Below are 18,486 nucleotides of genomic sequence, written 5' to 3'. Positions count from 1 at the left end.
CAAACGAGGGGGTATTTTAATGAGAAACCTCAGCTGCGGCCTCCGTTTTGGCACTGATGGGAAATGCTGGGATAAAACGGTGATTTCCTATCAACCCAAATCTCTTCTCCCAGTGTAAAGACCAGTATAATTGTAAAATGTCTCTAGTCTCCAAAATTATATAGTTTGGCCAAAAATGACACATGGGGGACTCCCTAAATTCGCCTTTGGGCGAGAGCGACTTAGCTGGTCCCCATCCGTCTGGGTGGCATCTTCCGTAAGGTTGCTGCTCTTGTCTTGAGATGGTGGATGTGGGGGTCGTGTGGGATACGGGGTGGAAGAGAGGAAACGAGCAGTGTTGTTGACGACAGCACGAGGGGGCGCAGGGAGCACCATGGGGAGCTGGAAAGACTTGACCTGTGTCTCTGCTCTGCTGAGCTCGGGATTCTTGACCTTGGAAAGATGATAGTGATGATGACAATAAAAACCCATGTTTACCGAGTGCTTACATGGAGGCAGGAACCACACTGAGCACTTGTGGGAGAGGGAAGAGGGCGGCAGAGGGGGCTGTGGAGAGAAATATCTCATCCGCACGCCTTTCGTCACCATTTCGCTGACGGCAAATATCTGTGGGTGGCACTGAAGCAGACCCGGTCTCTAATCACAGGCCTCTGAGTGATGCACATTCACCGGCAGGAAGAGCCTGCTGTCTCCAGGCCAGGGTGAAACAAGGGCTCTCCAGTGCGAAAGGACCCCTTGCTGAGTCTTGATGGTCAGATAGGGTGGGACTATGCCTGCGCATTTTCAGAAGACCTTATCCCATTTACTGATGAGGGAATTGAGGCACAGAGGGGTTAGTTAAGTTGCTTAAGGTCACCCAGCTCATACAGCAGTCTGATTCCTGAACCTGCTCACTGCCTTCTCCTGCCCATCCCCTTGTGGGCCCGCTGAAGCATCAGATGAGGTAGGGCACGTGTGGGGCTCAGCGCAGGGCCGGGTACCTAGGTCTGCAGTGAACAGCGGCAGCCATCATTTGGGATCTCTAGGAATTGTGGGTATATCCTGGAAGTTGCACTCTCACATAAACCGTGAAAGAAATTTCTTACCGAGTCACTCTAGGGCACTCTTCCCGATTTTTATCCCCCCTTCTGCTGTTGCCCCAGGACATTCTGGATCAAGTGACACCCATTTCTCTCTAGCTTGTGGGGCCCTTTGTCCTCCCCGCCTGAACCCTCACTCTCTCCTCCTCGGCGGAGCTGGCCTGTGACCCGGCTTCTCCTCGCATAGGTTCAGCAGCTCCGTCATCTACCAGGGCCTCATCATGCACGTGGGCGCCACCGGCGGGAACCTCCACCTGGATTTCTTGTACTCCGCGCTGATGGAGTTCCCGGCCGCCTTCATCATCCTCATCACTATCGACCGCGTCGGCCGCGTCTACCCGCTGGCCGTGTTCAATCTGATGGCAGGGACGGCCTGCTTCGTCATGGTTTTCATCTCACATGGTGAGTGGTGCATTTTCATCATCTTCCAGGTAATCAGTCGTGGGAAGAGTGTTTTGACTTGTTAATATGCCCCTGGAATGAGAAAAAAGACACAGCCAGGGTGTTCCCTTTGTCTACAGCTGTTTTCTCTCTTTAAATTTTAAATTCAGGTCTAACATACATACAGTGAGCAAATTATAAGTGTAGGAGCCAATGGATTTTTACATATGCATGTACCTGGGTACCAAGACTTAGATGAAGATACAGAACATTTTCAACATCTCAGAAGGTTCCCCATGGCCCCCTGACAATCCATTCCCACCCCCCCCCCCCCACCCCCCACCAAGGTCACCACTGCTCTGGTCTCTGTCACCATGGATTAATTTCGACTATGCTTCAACTTTGTGCAAATGGAACCACACAAATGCACTCTTTGTATGGCCTCCCTTCATCCACTCATCATTACGTCTCTGAGATTCATCCATGTTGCCACATGAGAGGGTAGTTCACACTTTTTCGTTGTGTCACATTCCCTTGTACGAATTCCACACTCTTGATCCATTCTACTGTTGGTTGACACTTGCGTGGTTTCCAGTGTCTGCCTTTTGGGATTAAAGCTGCAGAAAACATTCTGAGCAGTTCTTTTTGTGGACACTCATTTCCCTGGGGTACAAGTCTGAGAGCGCATTTACTGGGCCTGAGGGGCGGCATATCTTTAGGTTTAGTAGATTCAGCCAAACAGCTTTCCAAAATGGTTGGACCAATTTACACTCCTGCCTGTGGTGCGTGAGTGTTCTGATGGTTCTCATCCCCACCAACATGTGGTATTGCCAGTCTTTTTAATACCAGCCATTTAGGTGGATGTGTCCTTCGGTCCCTAATTCTTACAAGCCGAGATGAGCCAAAGCAGAATAATTTTAGTCAGTTTTAATTTGAGTCCATAAATAGCCCTTCATGTTTGTTACTTTTGGAAATGTCGTTAAATAAATACTGAGGTGGATTTGCTATTTTCTCAGTTTTTATTGCTTGTGCTCTGCACTTGCTGGTTTAATAAGTCATGTTGGCTTTGGTGCAGGGCATTGTGGGAAATGTCTCATAAAATCTGTGTTCTCAAGAACCAGGCTGCATAGATCAGGCTGGAAATAGAAACAGGTGGAAAAAGAAAGCTCAGTTTTCTTCTCTCTCTTTGTGTGGGGAGAGAACAAACAGATAGGAAAAGGGGCAGAGTGTATCTGAAATTGATTTTACCCATTTTCTTACCCATCTCCCTATTTCTGGAATCTTGGTAAGGTGTAATGAATGGGTGGATTTTTTTTTTTTTTTTTTTGCAGGGGAAGATTTGCCCTAAGCTAATCTCTGTTGCCAATCTTCCTCCTTTTTTCTCCCCCCACCCTCCGCCAAAACCCCAATACATAGTTATGTATAGTTGTAAGTTCTTCTGGTTCTTCTATGTGAACCGCTGCCACAGCATGGCTACTGACAGACGAGTGACGTGGTCCCCTGCCTGGGAACTGAACCTGGGCACTGAAGTGGAGTGCACAGAATTTTAAGTGCAAGGCCATCAGGGCTGGCTCTGGGCAGACTTATTGTTTTTAAAGTAACAACACTGAGTGCTGGGAAGGAGCCTGAGATCTGATACTGGTCAATTATCACCCGAGCAGGGCTCAGGCATCATGCCCTCTGGTCACCCCCCCCCCATCACGTGGGCAGAGCTCAGGCATCATCATGCCCTCTGGTCCCCCACCCATCACGTGGGCAGAGCTCAGGCATCATGCCCTCTGGTCACCCCCCCATCACGTGGGCAGAGCTCAGGCATCATGTCCTCTGCTCCCACCTTCACCTTCACCTGGGCAGAGCTCAGGCATCATGCCCTCTGGTCCCGCCCCAGGACCCTCCTCCCAGCTCCCACCCTCTCCACCTGCCTCTACTTGGCCCTTATCACATTAGGTGACAAGCATTCATTCCTTCCTCCAGGAAATCTTTCAAGTACCTTCTTTGTGGCCAGCATGTGTCCAGGCCCTAGGATCTCAGCAGTGAGCAAAGCTGAGACATTTCCTGCCTCATGGAGCTTACATTCTAGAGGGAGAAGAGAAGGGTGAAGGGGGATGGAGCGTTCATCCTGTGTGGTGGTCAGGGTGGCCTTAGGAGACCTGAATGACGGGGGAAGGAGGTCTGTAGACATCTGGGGAAAGAGCTTTCCAGGCAGGGAAGAGCAGTGTGAGGACCCTGAGGAGGATAGAGCTGGGCATTTGAGGAGCAGCAGGAATCCTAGTGACTGGCGTTGGGGGAGCAGGAGGGAGAGCAGTGAGGTCAGGAGTCGGCAGGGGACAACCTCAGATTTTATCCCGACTGTGGTGGGAAACCCCGGTGGCTTTGAGCAGGGAAGTGACACGAGCTGAGTGCTGTTCTAACGGTCCCTCTGGCTGCCTGAGGGGAGCCAGGGCATTTTTCTGAGGGAGATGCTCTTCAGGTCCAGTGGAGCATCTCTCCAGTTTAAAGACCCCAGAACTTGTGAGCAAGGCTCTCTGTCTAGGTATCTGAGTGAACTCTTCATCTGTTATCTTTTGGAAGCTGGTGGGAATGTCATCCTTATCTGAAGGCTCGGCTTGGGTTCCCACCAGGTAGAGAGCAGCACGAGGCTGGAGAGACTGTGTTGAACCTGGCAGGCGAGTTTGTCCCTGAGGCCACCGCATCCCCTCTCCTTCAAACCTCACTCTGGCAGAGTGAAATGGAGCATGTCCTTCATGAATAGCCAGGATCTGAGGACAAGGGTCAGGATGACATGTCTGTGACCCCAGAGGCTTTATTAGTGAGCTGGCATGTCCCAGGAGCCACCGCATTTTAGTGTCTGGGGTAATCCAGGTGGAGGGGATGACGGTGCCCCATTCTTCGATCAGTCCCAGTAGGGAGAGGGCTTTCTGGAGCTTCGTGTAATCAAGACCTCACAGCCGTCTGCTAGGATGAGACAAGGGTTTGCTCCCCTCATGCTCATTGTCTAAGACTGTAGTGAAAGATGTTCGGTTAAAAAAGTGTTTGGAAATGAACACTACATCGATGATGAGAAATCTGGTCCCTCGTTCCAGGACACTGCCTGAGGGAACTACCTTGATTGAGGACCTACTGTGTTTCAGGCGCTGTGTGGGCAAGACCACTACTGCACGATAATTAAGAAGCCCACATTTATGGAGTGGTCATGGTCGACATTTGACATACATTATCTCAAAACCTCACAAGGACCCATAAGCTGGGTATAATCATTCCCATTTTACAGTTGGGGAAACTGAGGCACAAAGAAAGAAACAGCTTGCCTAAGTCATGCGGCGGACAGGAGGCAGAGCCAAGATTCAGAAAGCATGCTCTTTCCTCTGCCCAAAGGAGCCTGACCACCTGTGTCACCCTCAAGTCCCCAAATCTCTCAGGACTCAGCTTACTTATCCCTGAAATGAAAGGCTTAGCTAAGACAATCCTCCTGGCCCTTCCAGATCTAAAGTCCGAGCTTCCTAATGTGGATGCTCGTGGGCGGTAACTCCAAGGGCACCGTCCTCACTTGCGTTCCACACGCTCTGTGTGTTTCCCTGCAGATCAACACTGGCTGAACATCGGGGTAGCATGCGTTGGCCGGATGGGTATCACCATCGTGTTCCAGATGGTGTGTCTGGTGAATGCAGAGCTGTACCCAACGTTCATCAGGTGAGTAGCACTGAGCCGGCTGTGCGCGGGCCAGGCTCACCGAGGACGAGCATTTCCACGACCGTCCCTCAAGGCGCCCCCAGGGCTGACCGGTTTGGTCGTTGAGATGGGAGTTGAGCATCCAAGAGAGGATCAGTGCCTAATTATAGTAGAGAAGGTGAAACGGGAAGGTCACTCTGCTCTGTACAGAGCATGCGGGAGAGAACGTGGGACAGGGGGAGGGAGGCTGATGAGTTGTGTGGACTTCAGCAGCTCCACTGACAGCCTGGGACACAACTTGCTTAAACAGCAGTTCGTACTTGTCTAGTGATAGACAAAGCATTTCCAGACACACATGCAGTTTAGCCCTTGAAATCATTATCCCTATTTGATATGTGAAGAAGCTGATGCTGAGAAAGAGAGAGATCTTCCAGGAGTGACACAGCTAGAAAGTGGCAGGGTGTCTTCCTGACCTTGAAGCAGGTGCTTTTCCCATGACGACACAATGCTTAGCAACAGGCCTATAAGACTTAGTGTTTAAAGTCAGGTTTTTTTGAGGTAGCATTTTCCTAGAGCACAATTCACTCCAAAACGCAGTTTGATGAGTTTTGATTATCTATGCATCCAATTAGCCACCCCCACATTCAATATGGAGGCGTTTCCATCGCCTCCTGACGTTTCCTCATCTCCCTTTGCAGGTCAATCTCTTCCCCTCCCCACCTCTAGCACCTGGCAGCCACTGATCTGCTTTCTGTCCCTATGGTCTTACTTTTCCAGAATGTTCTGTAAATGCAATAACATGGCCGGTAACTTTCTGCGTTTGGCCCCTTTCATTTAGCATAATGGGATCCATCCACGTTTCTGTGCGTATGAATACTTCATTCCTTCTAACGGCCGAACGTTATTCCAGAGTGTGGACGATGTACCACAATTTGCTTATCCTTTTCCCAGTTCATGGACATTTGGACTATTTCCGGTTTGGGGTGATTATGATACAGCTGCTGATAAATATTCACATACGGGTCTTTCATTTTTCTTGGGTAAAAAGTTGGGGGTGGGTCATATGGTAAGTGTGTGTTTAAGTTTATGAAAACGGTCAAAATGTTTTTCAAAGTGGCTGCACCATGTTATATTCCACCAGCCATGTGTGAGCGATCTGGTCGCTCTGCATCCTATCAGCACTTGGTATTGTCAGTTGAAAAAAATGTTCGAAGTCATTCTTGGAGGCCATGGTCTTGTTCTGGCTTTAATTTACATTTTCCAAATTACTAATAAGGTTGAGTGTCTTTGCGTGTACTCATTGCCATCTGTTTCTTAGAAGACTTAGTTTAAATGAAGATTATTTTTATTATAAAAGTAATTAACTACTTTCCTTAAAGTTTTAATTCTGACCTTTGTTAGAATTTGGCATATTTCCTTAAACTCCTCTTTTCCTCTGTATAAATTGTTTCTTCTCCCCATGTCATGAGACCAATGGTTTCTGAGAAATACTCCAGCTCCCCGGTCCCCTCTTACACCTGCACAGCTCTCTGAGACTCTCTGTAAGCCAGAAGACAAAAGGACAACTCTGATTCTCTCTTTTCTCTTTCCCACCTGTCCTTTATTAAAAGGCCTCGTCTTACACTCTCCTTTGTAAAAGGTTGTTGGACTGAGGACAAAGAGATGAAGGCAAATTAAAGAGAAAGTCTACCGTTGGTAGTCCTGAGCCCAGAGTCTGAACTAGCCAGGCCAAACAATTCCATTGTTACGGCCACCAGACACCAGGCCACTATGGGACTGATTCCAAATGCTAACTGTCAAAGGTCTGGAGTGCCTGGTCCTATGTGGAGGAAGGACAAGTAACCCATCCCCAAGGATCCCTTGCCATTTGTGCCAGAAGGCTGCTTGATAAGGATTCTCAGGAACTAGGAAGGGAGGCCAGATGTTCAGAAATAACTTTAAATTTGATCCCCACACACACAAAAGTAAGACAGTCATGAAAATTCTGGTATTTTCAATCTATGGAATCAAATCTAAATTGCCAAAAATAAAAAAAGAGGATTATTCTGTTACTTTATAAGCACTTCAAATTCAAACAGTTACTATTTAAACCATTTTTACCCTGCTTCTTCTTCTTCTTTCTTCTTTTTTTTTGGTGAGGAAGATTGGCCCTGAGCTAACATCTGTGGCCAATCTTCCTCTTTTTGTTTGAGGGAGATTGCCCCTGAGCTAACATCTGTGCCTATCTTCCTCTATTTTGTATGTGGGATGCCTCCACAGCATGGCTTGATGAGTGATGTCTAGGTTCATGCTCGGGATTCAAACCTGCAAATCCTGGGCCGCCAAAGTGGAGCATGTGAACTTAACCACTATGCCACCAGGCCGGCCCCTGACCCTGCTTCTTATTCACGGGATCCTTCTTCTATCTGTCTGCAGCACATATTGTGAGAAACATTCTTTTGGCATCAATATGCACTGCCTTGTATGGAACGGTGTCTTTCCATTTTTACCTTCTCACTGTATTACGAGCTCCTTCAAGGCAGGAACTACGTACTCTCCTCCTCTCCACCTCCTGCAGCTGTTCTGTTGGTGTGCTATCCAGGCACCGAGTGATTGTAGAATGACTGAACGAAGTACCACAGATCCGTGAGTTTAAAATAAAGGACCCAGTTCCCTACTTCTTCTAGCTTCTGTGTGCTTATCAAAATTTTTTCTTTTTTAAGACTTATTTTCGTAAAATAGTGAAAAATAGTGGTGTCTTTTCTTTCTCTTCTTGGAAATCACACCAAAGCTAGTAGAAAAATGAGAAGGAAAAAGAAAAAAACCTGCAAGTGCCGTCTTTGAAACTAGGATGACTCTGGGTGACAATATGTAAGAAGAAGCATTGTTGAATGCAATGAGGTCCAAGAGGGTCTAGAAGATTCCAGGGAGGCACACCTGTGGGAGCACATTTTAGATAAGGGCAACAGTTTTCCAAAGGAGGAAGCATATCTTGAAGGGTCTTACCACACTCTCTCGTCTGGAGTAAACAACATAGGTGCAGGGGCTGGAGGTGGCAGCTTCCTTCCCTGATATTGCATCATTGGAGGTGAAGCAGGGAGGGTGAGGCTGCGAGAGAACATTCTGGAAACTTTGAGATAGCAGTGTGCTGTGTGGCAGGGTAGAGGAAAGCGACCCTACATAGCAAGGAGTTCTGCACAGCCAAGCCCTGGAGACTGGGAATAAGAGAGATCACAGCATCTGGTCACATGCAACCCTGGTCAAAAAGAGAATTCTTACTAGCCTGGAACACGGTCTGGTCCTCCGCACCAATCCTTCTGAAATGGCTGATACAGGAAGAAACCACACTGTTAAATGGTGAATAATAAATAAAGAAGTAACCGGCCCAGGGGCTATGCAAATATATCAGGAAATGAAAGGGGAAAAGGAACAGGAAAATAGATTGGCAAATGAAGAATTCTCACCAGAAAACTACTGTCACAAAGCAGATGAAAAGCATAACCAAATATACTACAGGTAGCTGCAAAATATTAATGAAAATATAATGAATATTAATGAATTTATAGAGTCATCTCTATAAAATAAGAGTTTAAAGCAGAGATATAAGTTCTTAGGAGACTATGTGACAAGACAATAGAAGAAGTCAAAGCCAGCAAAGGAAATAAGTGATGAAGAAAAATGAAAACATTTGAGAAAGGAAAACAAATTTGAAAGCGATACACAAGAGGATTGACACAGTAAAGGCAGTCAAGACAGGACTAAGAATTGCAAAATAAAATTGAAATAAGCAAATACTTTAAAAGACTTTGGGGCTGGCCCCACGGCCAAGTGGCTAAGTTCGCATGCTCCAGTTTGGTGGCCCAGGGTTTCACTGGTTCAGATCCCGGGCATGGGCCTAGGACCACTCCTCAAGCCATGCTGAGGCAGCGTCCCACATAACAGAACTAGAATGACCTACAACTAGAATATACAGCTACGCACTGGGGGTGCTTTGAGGAGAAGAAAAAAGAAAAACAGGAAGATTGGCAACAGATGTTAGCTCAGGGCTAATCTTTAAGGGAAAAAAAAGTGTAAAAGGCTTAGAGGTTATGTGTGTGTGTGTGTGTGTGTGTGTGTATCCCAAAGAAGATAATTGAAATAACAAAACAAAAAGACTTTAAGAAACCTCTGGAAATAACACACTGCTTGAATCTATGCTTTGAAGTGGCACACTGTGTAACAGGAAAAGCTGACCCCGAATGAACAATATTAAAGAATATTCTAGTTAAGTGACTGTGCTTCAGAGATAAAGACTCATCAGGCACCCGGGCTGAAAGTGTAAGTCACACGTCTAAGGAGAAACTCAAATTGATGTCATTCAATGAAGACAGTGAAACAGCACCTGAGATGAGCTCAAGTGGAGAAAGCATAACCCAATGAATTTTATCCAGTCGAACCCTCACTCCTATGTAAAAACAGCAGCCAATCATTTAGACATATCTCAAAGAATGTGGTTCCTATGAACCTTTTCCAAAAATGCTCTTAGAGAAAAACCTTTCAGTAAACCCAGTAATAAATGGAGAAACGTGTCAGAATTGTTGATGATGATCACTGAAGGTGACATTAAAATGAATGTGATTTTGGCTACCGAACAGAATGTAAATATCATAAATCTGAATATAAAGAAATGCTATAACTAATGAAAACTGGAAAGGGAAGGGGGAGAGAATGTTGGAAGAAGTGTAATACAGTGATTTCCTCAATACGCTGTCTCCAGCTTGGAAAAAAAAAGTATCATTAAAACCTGATAAATTAAGTAGTGTTGTAGGTATATTTTAAGATATAAAGGCAAACACTAAAAATAATGATATAAGTAACTAAAATCAATGCATGGAGAGGAATGGTTTGAGTAGGAAGTATAAATATATTAATTTTATAATTGTTCATAATAAGAAGTTAGTACTGTCTAATAAGATAGAGTAAGTGTATAATATAAAGTTATAAAGGTAATCATTTGAATGAAAATACAAACCTTCCAAATTATTAGAAAAAAATACACATAACCAACACATATTGAAAGATAAAAGACAGTAGAAACAATAAGAAGTATGACATGAAAGCTAATGACAGAATTAAGTCCAAACATTTCTGACATTTAAATAAATGTAAAGAGGCTTGACCCTCACAGTAAATGTTTTATGCTTTGTGGACCACATACTGTCTCTGTTGCATATTCTTTTCTTTTTTTTTTAACTCTTTAAATATGTAAAAACCATTCTTAACTCAAAGGCAATAACAATGCTGGGTTTGGCCCATCAGCTATAGTTTGCTGACCCCTGACTGAAAACAAAAATAACATTGTGTTGTGGGATTTATAACTTATGTGGAAGTAAAATTGTGCAAAGTCTACGAGGAGAGAAAAGCAAGTGTACTATGGTCAGGTTCATATACAATCCATGAAGTGGTATAATACCATGTGAAAGTAGACTGTGCTGAGCTAAAGATGTGTACTGTACCTAAAGCAAACACTAAAAAATGAAACAAAGAGTTTTAGGTGTTAAACCAACAAAGAAGATAAAACAGAATCATTTAAAACGCTCAACTCATAAGCAGGCAGAAAAAGAGGAAAAGGGTAACAAAGAACAGATGGAACAAAAAGAAAACAAATAGCAAGATGATAGATTCCAACCCAACCATATCAGTAATCACAAGAAATATAAATGGTCTAAACACCCAGTTAAAGGGCAGAGATTGTCAGACTGGACAAAAAAGTGAGACCCAACTGTATGCTGTCTATAAGAAACTTACTTTAAATTTAAGGGCAGAGATAATTCAAAAGTAAAAGGATGGAAAAAGATGTTGTAAACAGAGATGGTATAAGACTGAAAGAATGGAAAAGGATATTCTGTGCGAACACTAATCAAAAGAAAGCTGGAGTGGCCTTATTCATATAAGACAGAGTAGATTTCAGAGCAAAGACTATTATTAGGGGTGAAAAGGGTCATTTCAAGTAGTTTCTCTATGTTTCCTATCTAACTTTTTTCATCCTCCATTCCTTAATACCCTCTCTCTACCATTCCCTTCTCTCCATGTAAAAGAAAAAACTCTATTCAGATCAACTAATTCTTCAATTCTCCAAACACCAACTAGGTGTCCTGTAATTGAATTCTGGCATTAACTACCTGGAATTAGTGCAGACCCCATAGGTCAAGGGTGCATTCCCACAAGACTGCCCCCACTTCAGAGACCAAGCGTAAGCCCCAAATTGTCCACCTGTACTTCTGACCAACTGGCTATAAATCAAGATTCCCATGACCTCCTCCTTGAGTTCAGTAATTTGCTATAATGGCTCACAGATCTCAAGGAAACACTTACTTACATTTACTGGTTTATTATAAAGGGTATAATAAAGGATATAAATGAATAGCCAGATGAAGACGTACATAGGATGAGGTCTGTAAGGGTCTGGAACACAGGAGTTTCTGTCCCTGTGGAGTTAAGGTGCGCCACCCTCCTGGCACGTAGGTGCGTTCACCAACTTGGAAGCTCTCTGAATCCCATAGTTTGGAATTTTTGTGGAGGCACCATTATGTAGGCATTATTGATTAAATCATCGGCCACTGGTGATTAACTCCATCTCCAGCCCTCTCCCCTCCCTTGAAGTTGGGGTGCACATTGTGTTTGCTCTGGGATCAGTTTGGAAAATTGAAGCATAAAATGTTGTCTTTTTTGTTCTCCACATTTTATCAGGAACCTTGGAGTGATGGTGTGTTCCTCCCTGTGTGATTTGGGTGGGATCATCACCCCTTTCCTGGTCTTCAGGCTGATGGAGGTTTGGCAAGGCTTGCCACTCATGTTGTTCGGTAAGACTCATGGGGCATTTATTGTTCCTTCTTTCCAGCCTGGCAGGAATACTCAGGAACTATTTGATGAGTGGATGATATCCCCCAGTGAGTTTACAGAAGGCGAGGATGGTGTCTGCTCTTCTGTTGTCTCTTTGCTCGCTCCATCACACTTCAAGGGAAAGATGAGATGCTATTCCTAGAAGGCGAGCCAGAGGTTTATGTCCTGTGGCTCCGAAGTCCAATAATTCATCCTACAGGACAGAATCTGAGAGACCTTTTGACCTGGCCTCCTGCTTTCTCATAAATTTGACTCCCAATTTTTGTGCATTTAATATGTAATTGCTAGAGGTTTGAAGATGCTAAATTATCATCCCTTGTCCGCTTCTGGATCTTAAGAATCCAGAACAGATGAGGCAGGAGACAAATGGGAATCAAAGTTTAGTATCAGCTTTGTTATTGATAAAGTTGGATTAGAGAAGAAGGATGCGACTCTGCCTTCTCTCCCCAAAGCTAGACCTTGGACCTCGAAGACCCTGCTTACCCACTTGGTGGAGGGAAAAACAGCTGCCCATGTGCAGAGAGCTGCCATGTCTGAGCCCAGGTGACTCCACCAGAGAGAGGGAGGAAGAGAGAGGGAGAAGGAGTGAGGAGAGAGGGAGAGGGAGGAAGAGAGGAAAATAGGGGGAGAGAAAAAAGGAGAGAGAGAGAGGGAGAGAGAGAGTGGGAGAGTAATGAGTGGCATACACTACCCACACATGTTATCTATGCTCCGTATCATATATATAGTAATATAATATTGATATGTAGTACCTATAACATATATTATATATAAAATGATATATATGTTGTTATATATTATAATAATATAATATCATATACAATAGTATATATAATATAAAAATTATACTATATAATATACTATATATGCTAAATAATATATGTGTAACATAGCAATATAACAGTATATATAATATATACTATATATAGTGTATATATATAATATATACTATATATAGTGTATATATATAATATATACTATATATAGTGTATATATATACTATATATACTATACTAAATAATATTAATATAATATTAATATATAGCAACAATATATATGATAATTTGTATATAGTAATTATAAAAGATATAAAATAATATAGTATATAATATAATCACATATATTATTTTGTTATATATTATACATTATAGTTTATACAGTAACTACAATATATATCATATATAAATTTATTGTTACTATATATGAATACTATATTAGATTCTGATAGTAATATAGTAGCGTGGTAATAGTCACAATCGAGTTTCGCATTGTCATCGAGATGCCTGAACCAGTAAACCCACTAACACTCCAGCAGCAGTTGCCTAGAACCGTATCCTCACACAGACGTACAAGGAAGGCAAGAGCCCCTTTCTTACTCTGGCATTTCCCGGGTGGTCCTTTGCTTTACTTTCCGGGGTGTCCCTGATCATTTCACCGTCCCGCCCGCGTGCATCTGGGCATCTCCTGGTTAGCCGCCGTCACCCCTGTAACCGTATTACTGGCTGTGCTCTAACGCCTTCCTGTGAACTCTGTCTCGTTTGAAGCGGCCTTGGGCCTGATTGCCGGGGGAATGGCGCTGCTTCTTCCTGAGACCAAGGGGGTGGCGTTGCCAGAGACCATCGAGGATGCGGAGAACCTCCGGAGGTGAGCTCCGTGGTGCTCAGGACCCAGGGAGCCCACGTTAGACCCGTCCTCTGGCATCATTAACATGCTCCATTTCCTTTATCTTAGCGGTTTAGGAGAGCTTTTCAGACATGGTGTGTCTCTTGTATTACTCCCGGAGCCTCTATAGAGAGAACACAGTGTACTAGCCACTGACTTCACAGGGAAAGAATGGGAGCAGGAACCCGCATTTTGGTTGACAGTCACTGTCCTTTTTCTTTTTTTTAAGATTTTATTTTTTTCCTTTTTCTCCCCAAAGCCCCCAGGTACATAGTTGTATATTCTTCGTTGTGGGTCCTTCTAGTTGTGACATGTGGGATGCTGCCTCAGCGTGGTTTGATGAGCAGTGCCATGTCCGCGCCCAGGATTCGAACCAACGACATACTGGGCCGCCTGTAGCGGAGCGCGCGAACTTAACCACTCGGCCACAGGGCCAGCCCCCACAGTCACTGTTCTAAACCGCGGACAGAGAACCATTTGTCTGTGATGCTGACTATACAGCACCAAGACCCCCTGCTCAGCCCAAGAGTTAAAAGCTCTGAGTTGGGAACTATTTTTAAATCAATCTCTGTCCTTTTAGTAATTGTTGGCTCAGGTTCCTTAGTGACCTTCTTCACAAAGAAGAATGACTTCAAACTTTCATTCTTGTGACAGGGACCAGGGCTTTAATGGAGTCTCAGGTTCTACTCCTTTTTTTTTTCCCCCTGAGGAAGATTTGCCCTGAGCTAACGTCTTGTGCCAATCTTTCTCTGTTTTGCATGTGGGTTGCCACCACAGCATGGCCACTGATGAATGGTGTAGGTCTGTGCCCAGGAACTGAACCTGGGCGGCCAAAGCAGAGTGCGCCAAACTTAACCACTAGCCACAGGGCCAGCCCCTCAGATTCTATGGTTAAAGCTATAGTAAAGGAAAAGAAGAAACAGTGCTTGCCGAGGTAATCGCTCAGGCCCCTGCATGGGCATGGGTCTATGGATTCCATGGTGAGGGCACATGTGTCCCTGAGAAGTAGAGAGAATGGTCTGTAGAGCCACAAAGACCTGGGTTCAAATACAGACATTGCCACCTCCTCAGCCACGTGACTTTGGGCACGTCATTGAACCCTACAGAAACTTAATTTCCTTGCCTGAAATATAGCCACAAGTAACACTTAATTTAGAGGGTTGCTGTGAAAATTCAAGGAACTAAAGTAGGTGACAGTGACTAATCAATTGGTCAGCACATAGTGGATATTCAATAAATCACAGATTTTCCCCAGTCTTCTTGCCTATTGTGTGATTTCCTCAGTGCTGCTCAAACTTACTCTCAAAGTTTGCAGAAGAATCACAATGGGAGCTTAATAAATGCAAATTCCTGGGCCTTCTAGGCTTTTGACTTAGTAAATGAATAGCTGAACCCAGGAATCTGGGCTTTTATAAGCTCCGCTGACGATGTCCATTCAGGCACTCTATAAGCCTCACTTCGGGAAATCCTGCATTTCTCAGGACTGATAAGGGACAAACACTCTATTTTAACTGTTAACACATTTTGCAGTTGCTGACAATATGCTTCTTTTCAGTCTCCAGTGGTAGAAATATACAGCTAATGTTGATTCCCTGATTTTCAAATGTTTCATTATCATTTGTTAATAGGCACTGTGTCATCTTTTACGACGTTTGGTTTGTCCCTTCACTCCATCATCATGACCTTTCTGCCCTGCCAGGGGAGGCTGGCTGCTCCTGCTCTGAGCCCCACGCCTCCCAGTACATCCTCTGTGCTCCATAATACTCCTCACAATTTGTAATAATCGCTTATTTCAGTACCTCTTTCTCCACTATACTAAGTCCATATGCAGTAGCCACAGTCTATTGCCAGAGGAGTCATTTCAATGACTTCTTCTCCCCTACTTTCCAGGGGAAAATGTGAGGGAATGGAAGTGATAGTAACACTAGCAAACATTTAAGGAGCGCTCACTGGGTGTCAACTTACCCAATCTTCTCGAAACCTCGTGAGGCAGCTACTACTGCTATCGTACCCATTCCACAGATGAAGGAAAAAATGACAGGTACCCCATATTCAAAATGGAGCATTGGATACAAAGTGATGGAGTTAGGCAACACCACCACAGATGGTCTACTTCGAAAGTTGGCAGACTCTTTCCTTAAGGGGCCAAACAGTAAATATTTCAGGCTTTGGGGCCATACTGTCTTTTACCACTGCTCAACTCAACAGCGTGACAACAGCCGTAGATAACACCTCAATCAATAGGTGTGGCTGGGTGCCAGTAGATCTTTATTTATGGACATTGAAGTTTGAATTTTATCTCATTTTCAAGTGTCAAGAAATAATATTTGGGGGCCAGCCCAGGGGCGCAGTGGTTAAGTTCAGTGGCCTGGGGTTCGCTGGTTCAGATCCCGGGTGTGGACCTACGCACCACTTGTCAAGTTGTGCAGTGGCAGGCATCCCACATATAAAATAGAGGAAGATGGGCACGGATGTTAGGTCAGGGCCAATTTTCCTCAGCAAAGAGAGGAGGATTGGCAGCAGATGTTAGCTCAGGACTAATCTTCCTCAAAAAAAAAGAAGACGAAATAATATTTTCATTTTGAGTTTTAAAACTATTTAAAAATGTAAGAAACCGTTCTTAGCTCACAGACCATAGGAAAACAGGCTGTGAGCCAGAACTGGCCGAGCGGCATGGTTTCCTGACTCCTTTTCTTCTTTGTCACTTGCCATCCTTGTTCTCTTTTTACTTCGAGACTTATTCCTGCGGACAACTTTGCAACGGTTTCTTCATTGAGACGTTGATGGTTTATTTTGGTTAACTTGAATTTTTATTTCTGGTTGCTACAGGAAAGCAAAGCCCAAAGAAAAAACGATTTACCTTCAGGTCCAAACATCGGAACTGCCGGGCACCTGAGAGAGATGGTTCGCTGGGGACAGAGCGGGAGAGATGAAGATGGAGTTGTCATCTGGAGAAATGTTCAGAAGCCCTTATTCCTCTGTCTTCTTCCTCACACTGGCCCCAAATCAATATCAATCTTAAAGAACATTAAATGTAATTTGTTTTATTTTATTTTCTTTCTTTTAAGCCCTGTCTATCTTTTATCTACTTACCCTTTCTGGTGAGAGCCGTTGGTGGTTTCCGGGTACTTAATTATCTAAAGTATGTTGAAGAGCCAATAGAATTTAAATATTGCAATAAAAGAGGCCTCCGTAATTGGTTTTCTAGAATAAGTATTGTTTTATTCACTCTCTGGAAAAAAAGGTCTTTGTATCTGTAGGTATCTACGTTGGCAAAAAGTAATTCAACATGTGGATTTTGGGTAGGACTCTTGGTTTTTAAATATGGTGACTCTTCCAGCAAACTGTAGCCCAATTGCATTTACATACGCATCATGGAGTAAAGCATGATCTTCATTTGAAGGCCAGAACCACCAAGACCCTGTTAGGGCACAAGATTCTGCCACTTACGTTCCAGGAATATTTTATTCCATTTCACTCTTGGTTGTGGTTCCCGCTGGTGATTCTAGAAGGTGGACTCACATGCCAACAATGAAATATATCCAAATTATCCGGCAAGTATATCCAAAAGAGTTCCGTTTACTACTAGTTATGTGCTTTTTGAACCCCTTTGTTACTGGAGTATGCAAAAAACTTTGTTTTAAAATTTCTTTACCTATGAGACAAAACCACAGACAACATATTAGCCAGCCTTCAGAGGACCTTGGAAAAAATGTTTCTAATGTGCAGCGGAGGCGTGATGAAAACATGTGGTTGTGTTATGCACGCTTCTAGCCTCATCTGGCTGAGCTAAACGATGGCCTCGGGGACTTGAGATCATGGTGTTCAGTCCTGAGCAGTCCTTTGGTCTCTCTTTGAGAATGGACACAGGCTACTGGGAAACCTGAAGCTTCACCCTTGGCAAAAAAAGGCCTTGTTTTCCTAATTCTATTTTTTTTTTCATTTCTCTTGAAGATTGGCCCTGAGTTAACCTCTGTTGCCAATCTTCCTCTTTTTTTTCCCTCCCCAAAGCCCCAGCACATAGTTGTATATCCCAGTTGTAGGTCCTTCTAGTTCTTCTATGTGGGACGCCACCACAGCATGGCCTGATGAGCAGTGTGTAGGTCTGCGCCCAGGATCCAAACCAGCAAACGCCGGGCCGCTGAAGCAGAGTGTGCAAACTTAACCACTCGGCCATGGGGCTGGCCCCCCAATTCTATTTTAAAACACATCCAGCTACATGGAGGGGACCAGTGTTTCATTTCAGCATCTGCAGAGCAAAGCTTTTACCTTGCTCTCGTGTACCTTCTGACCAAGACAATTGTACTCTTTACTGGTAACAAATATGTCAATTGCAGGCTCTGAATCATTTCTTTCAAATGTGTATTACAACTGTTCTCTCTCATCTTCATTAGACTCTTTTGGCAAAACTTCTGAGAAAGGCTTTAAGCAAAGAGGGGTCATCATTAAGAAGAAGAACAACAAACTGCCTAGTGTTCTTGATGCTCTGTAGACAAGTCTGAACAAACTGGACATGTGCTGTTCCTGGAGGAGAAAGCACAGCCAAGGTTTACTTAAAAAGCACAACCATTTGACTCAGGACAGTTTGTCAGTGAAGTACATGCATCTGCGGATCGAGGGTGACTGTTTGCCTGCTCCAGTTTTCAAGCGGAGCCTGCCTGAAGCAAGCGTATTTGAATGTTGCCTGATGTGTCAGGGCTCCTTTCCTTCCTGCCTTCCTTGCTGTGGCTACAATGAAGTCACAGTCAATCCAGATATCGTTGGGGTGGAGGGGAGTCCATCCGACAGTGCAAAGGCAGAAATAAGTTGGTCACAGAGACAGATGGTGTTTAAA

The 18,486-nt window shown here is 44.2% G+C and overlaps 1 protein-coding gene across 1 annotated transcript in view; it reads left to right on the top strand.

Annotated features, from left to right (window-relative positions):
• The window catches only part of LOC124244227 (solute carrier family 22 member 1-like), a 31,834-nt gene extending 14,974 nt beyond the window's left edge, over window positions 1-16,860 (top strand). The window contains exons 8-12 of the mRNA XM_046670685.1: window positions 1,267-1,481; window positions 5,042-5,150; window positions 11,838-11,950; window positions 13,535-13,634; window positions 16,482-16,860. Coding sequence (XP_046526641.1) covers window positions 1,267-1,481; window positions 5,042-5,150; window positions 11,838-11,950; window positions 13,535-13,634; window positions 16,482-16,548 — 604 coding nt within the window. The 3' untranslated portion in view covers window positions 16,549-16,860. The remainder of the gene's footprint in view (window positions 1-1,266; window positions 1,482-5,041; window positions 5,151-11,837; window positions 11,951-13,534; window positions 13,635-16,481) is intronic.
• Window positions 16,861-18,486: the final 1,626 nt, after the last annotated feature.

Source organism: Equus quagga, chromosome 8 (genome assembly GCF_021613505.1).
Source record: "Equus quagga isolate Etosha38 chromosome 8, UCLA_HA_Equagga_1.0, whole genome shotgun sequence".
Classification (NCBI taxonomy): Eukaryota; Metazoa; Chordata; class Mammalia; order Perissodactyla; family Equidae; genus Equus; species Equus quagga.
This window is presented reverse-complemented; position numbering and strand designations above follow the sequence as displayed.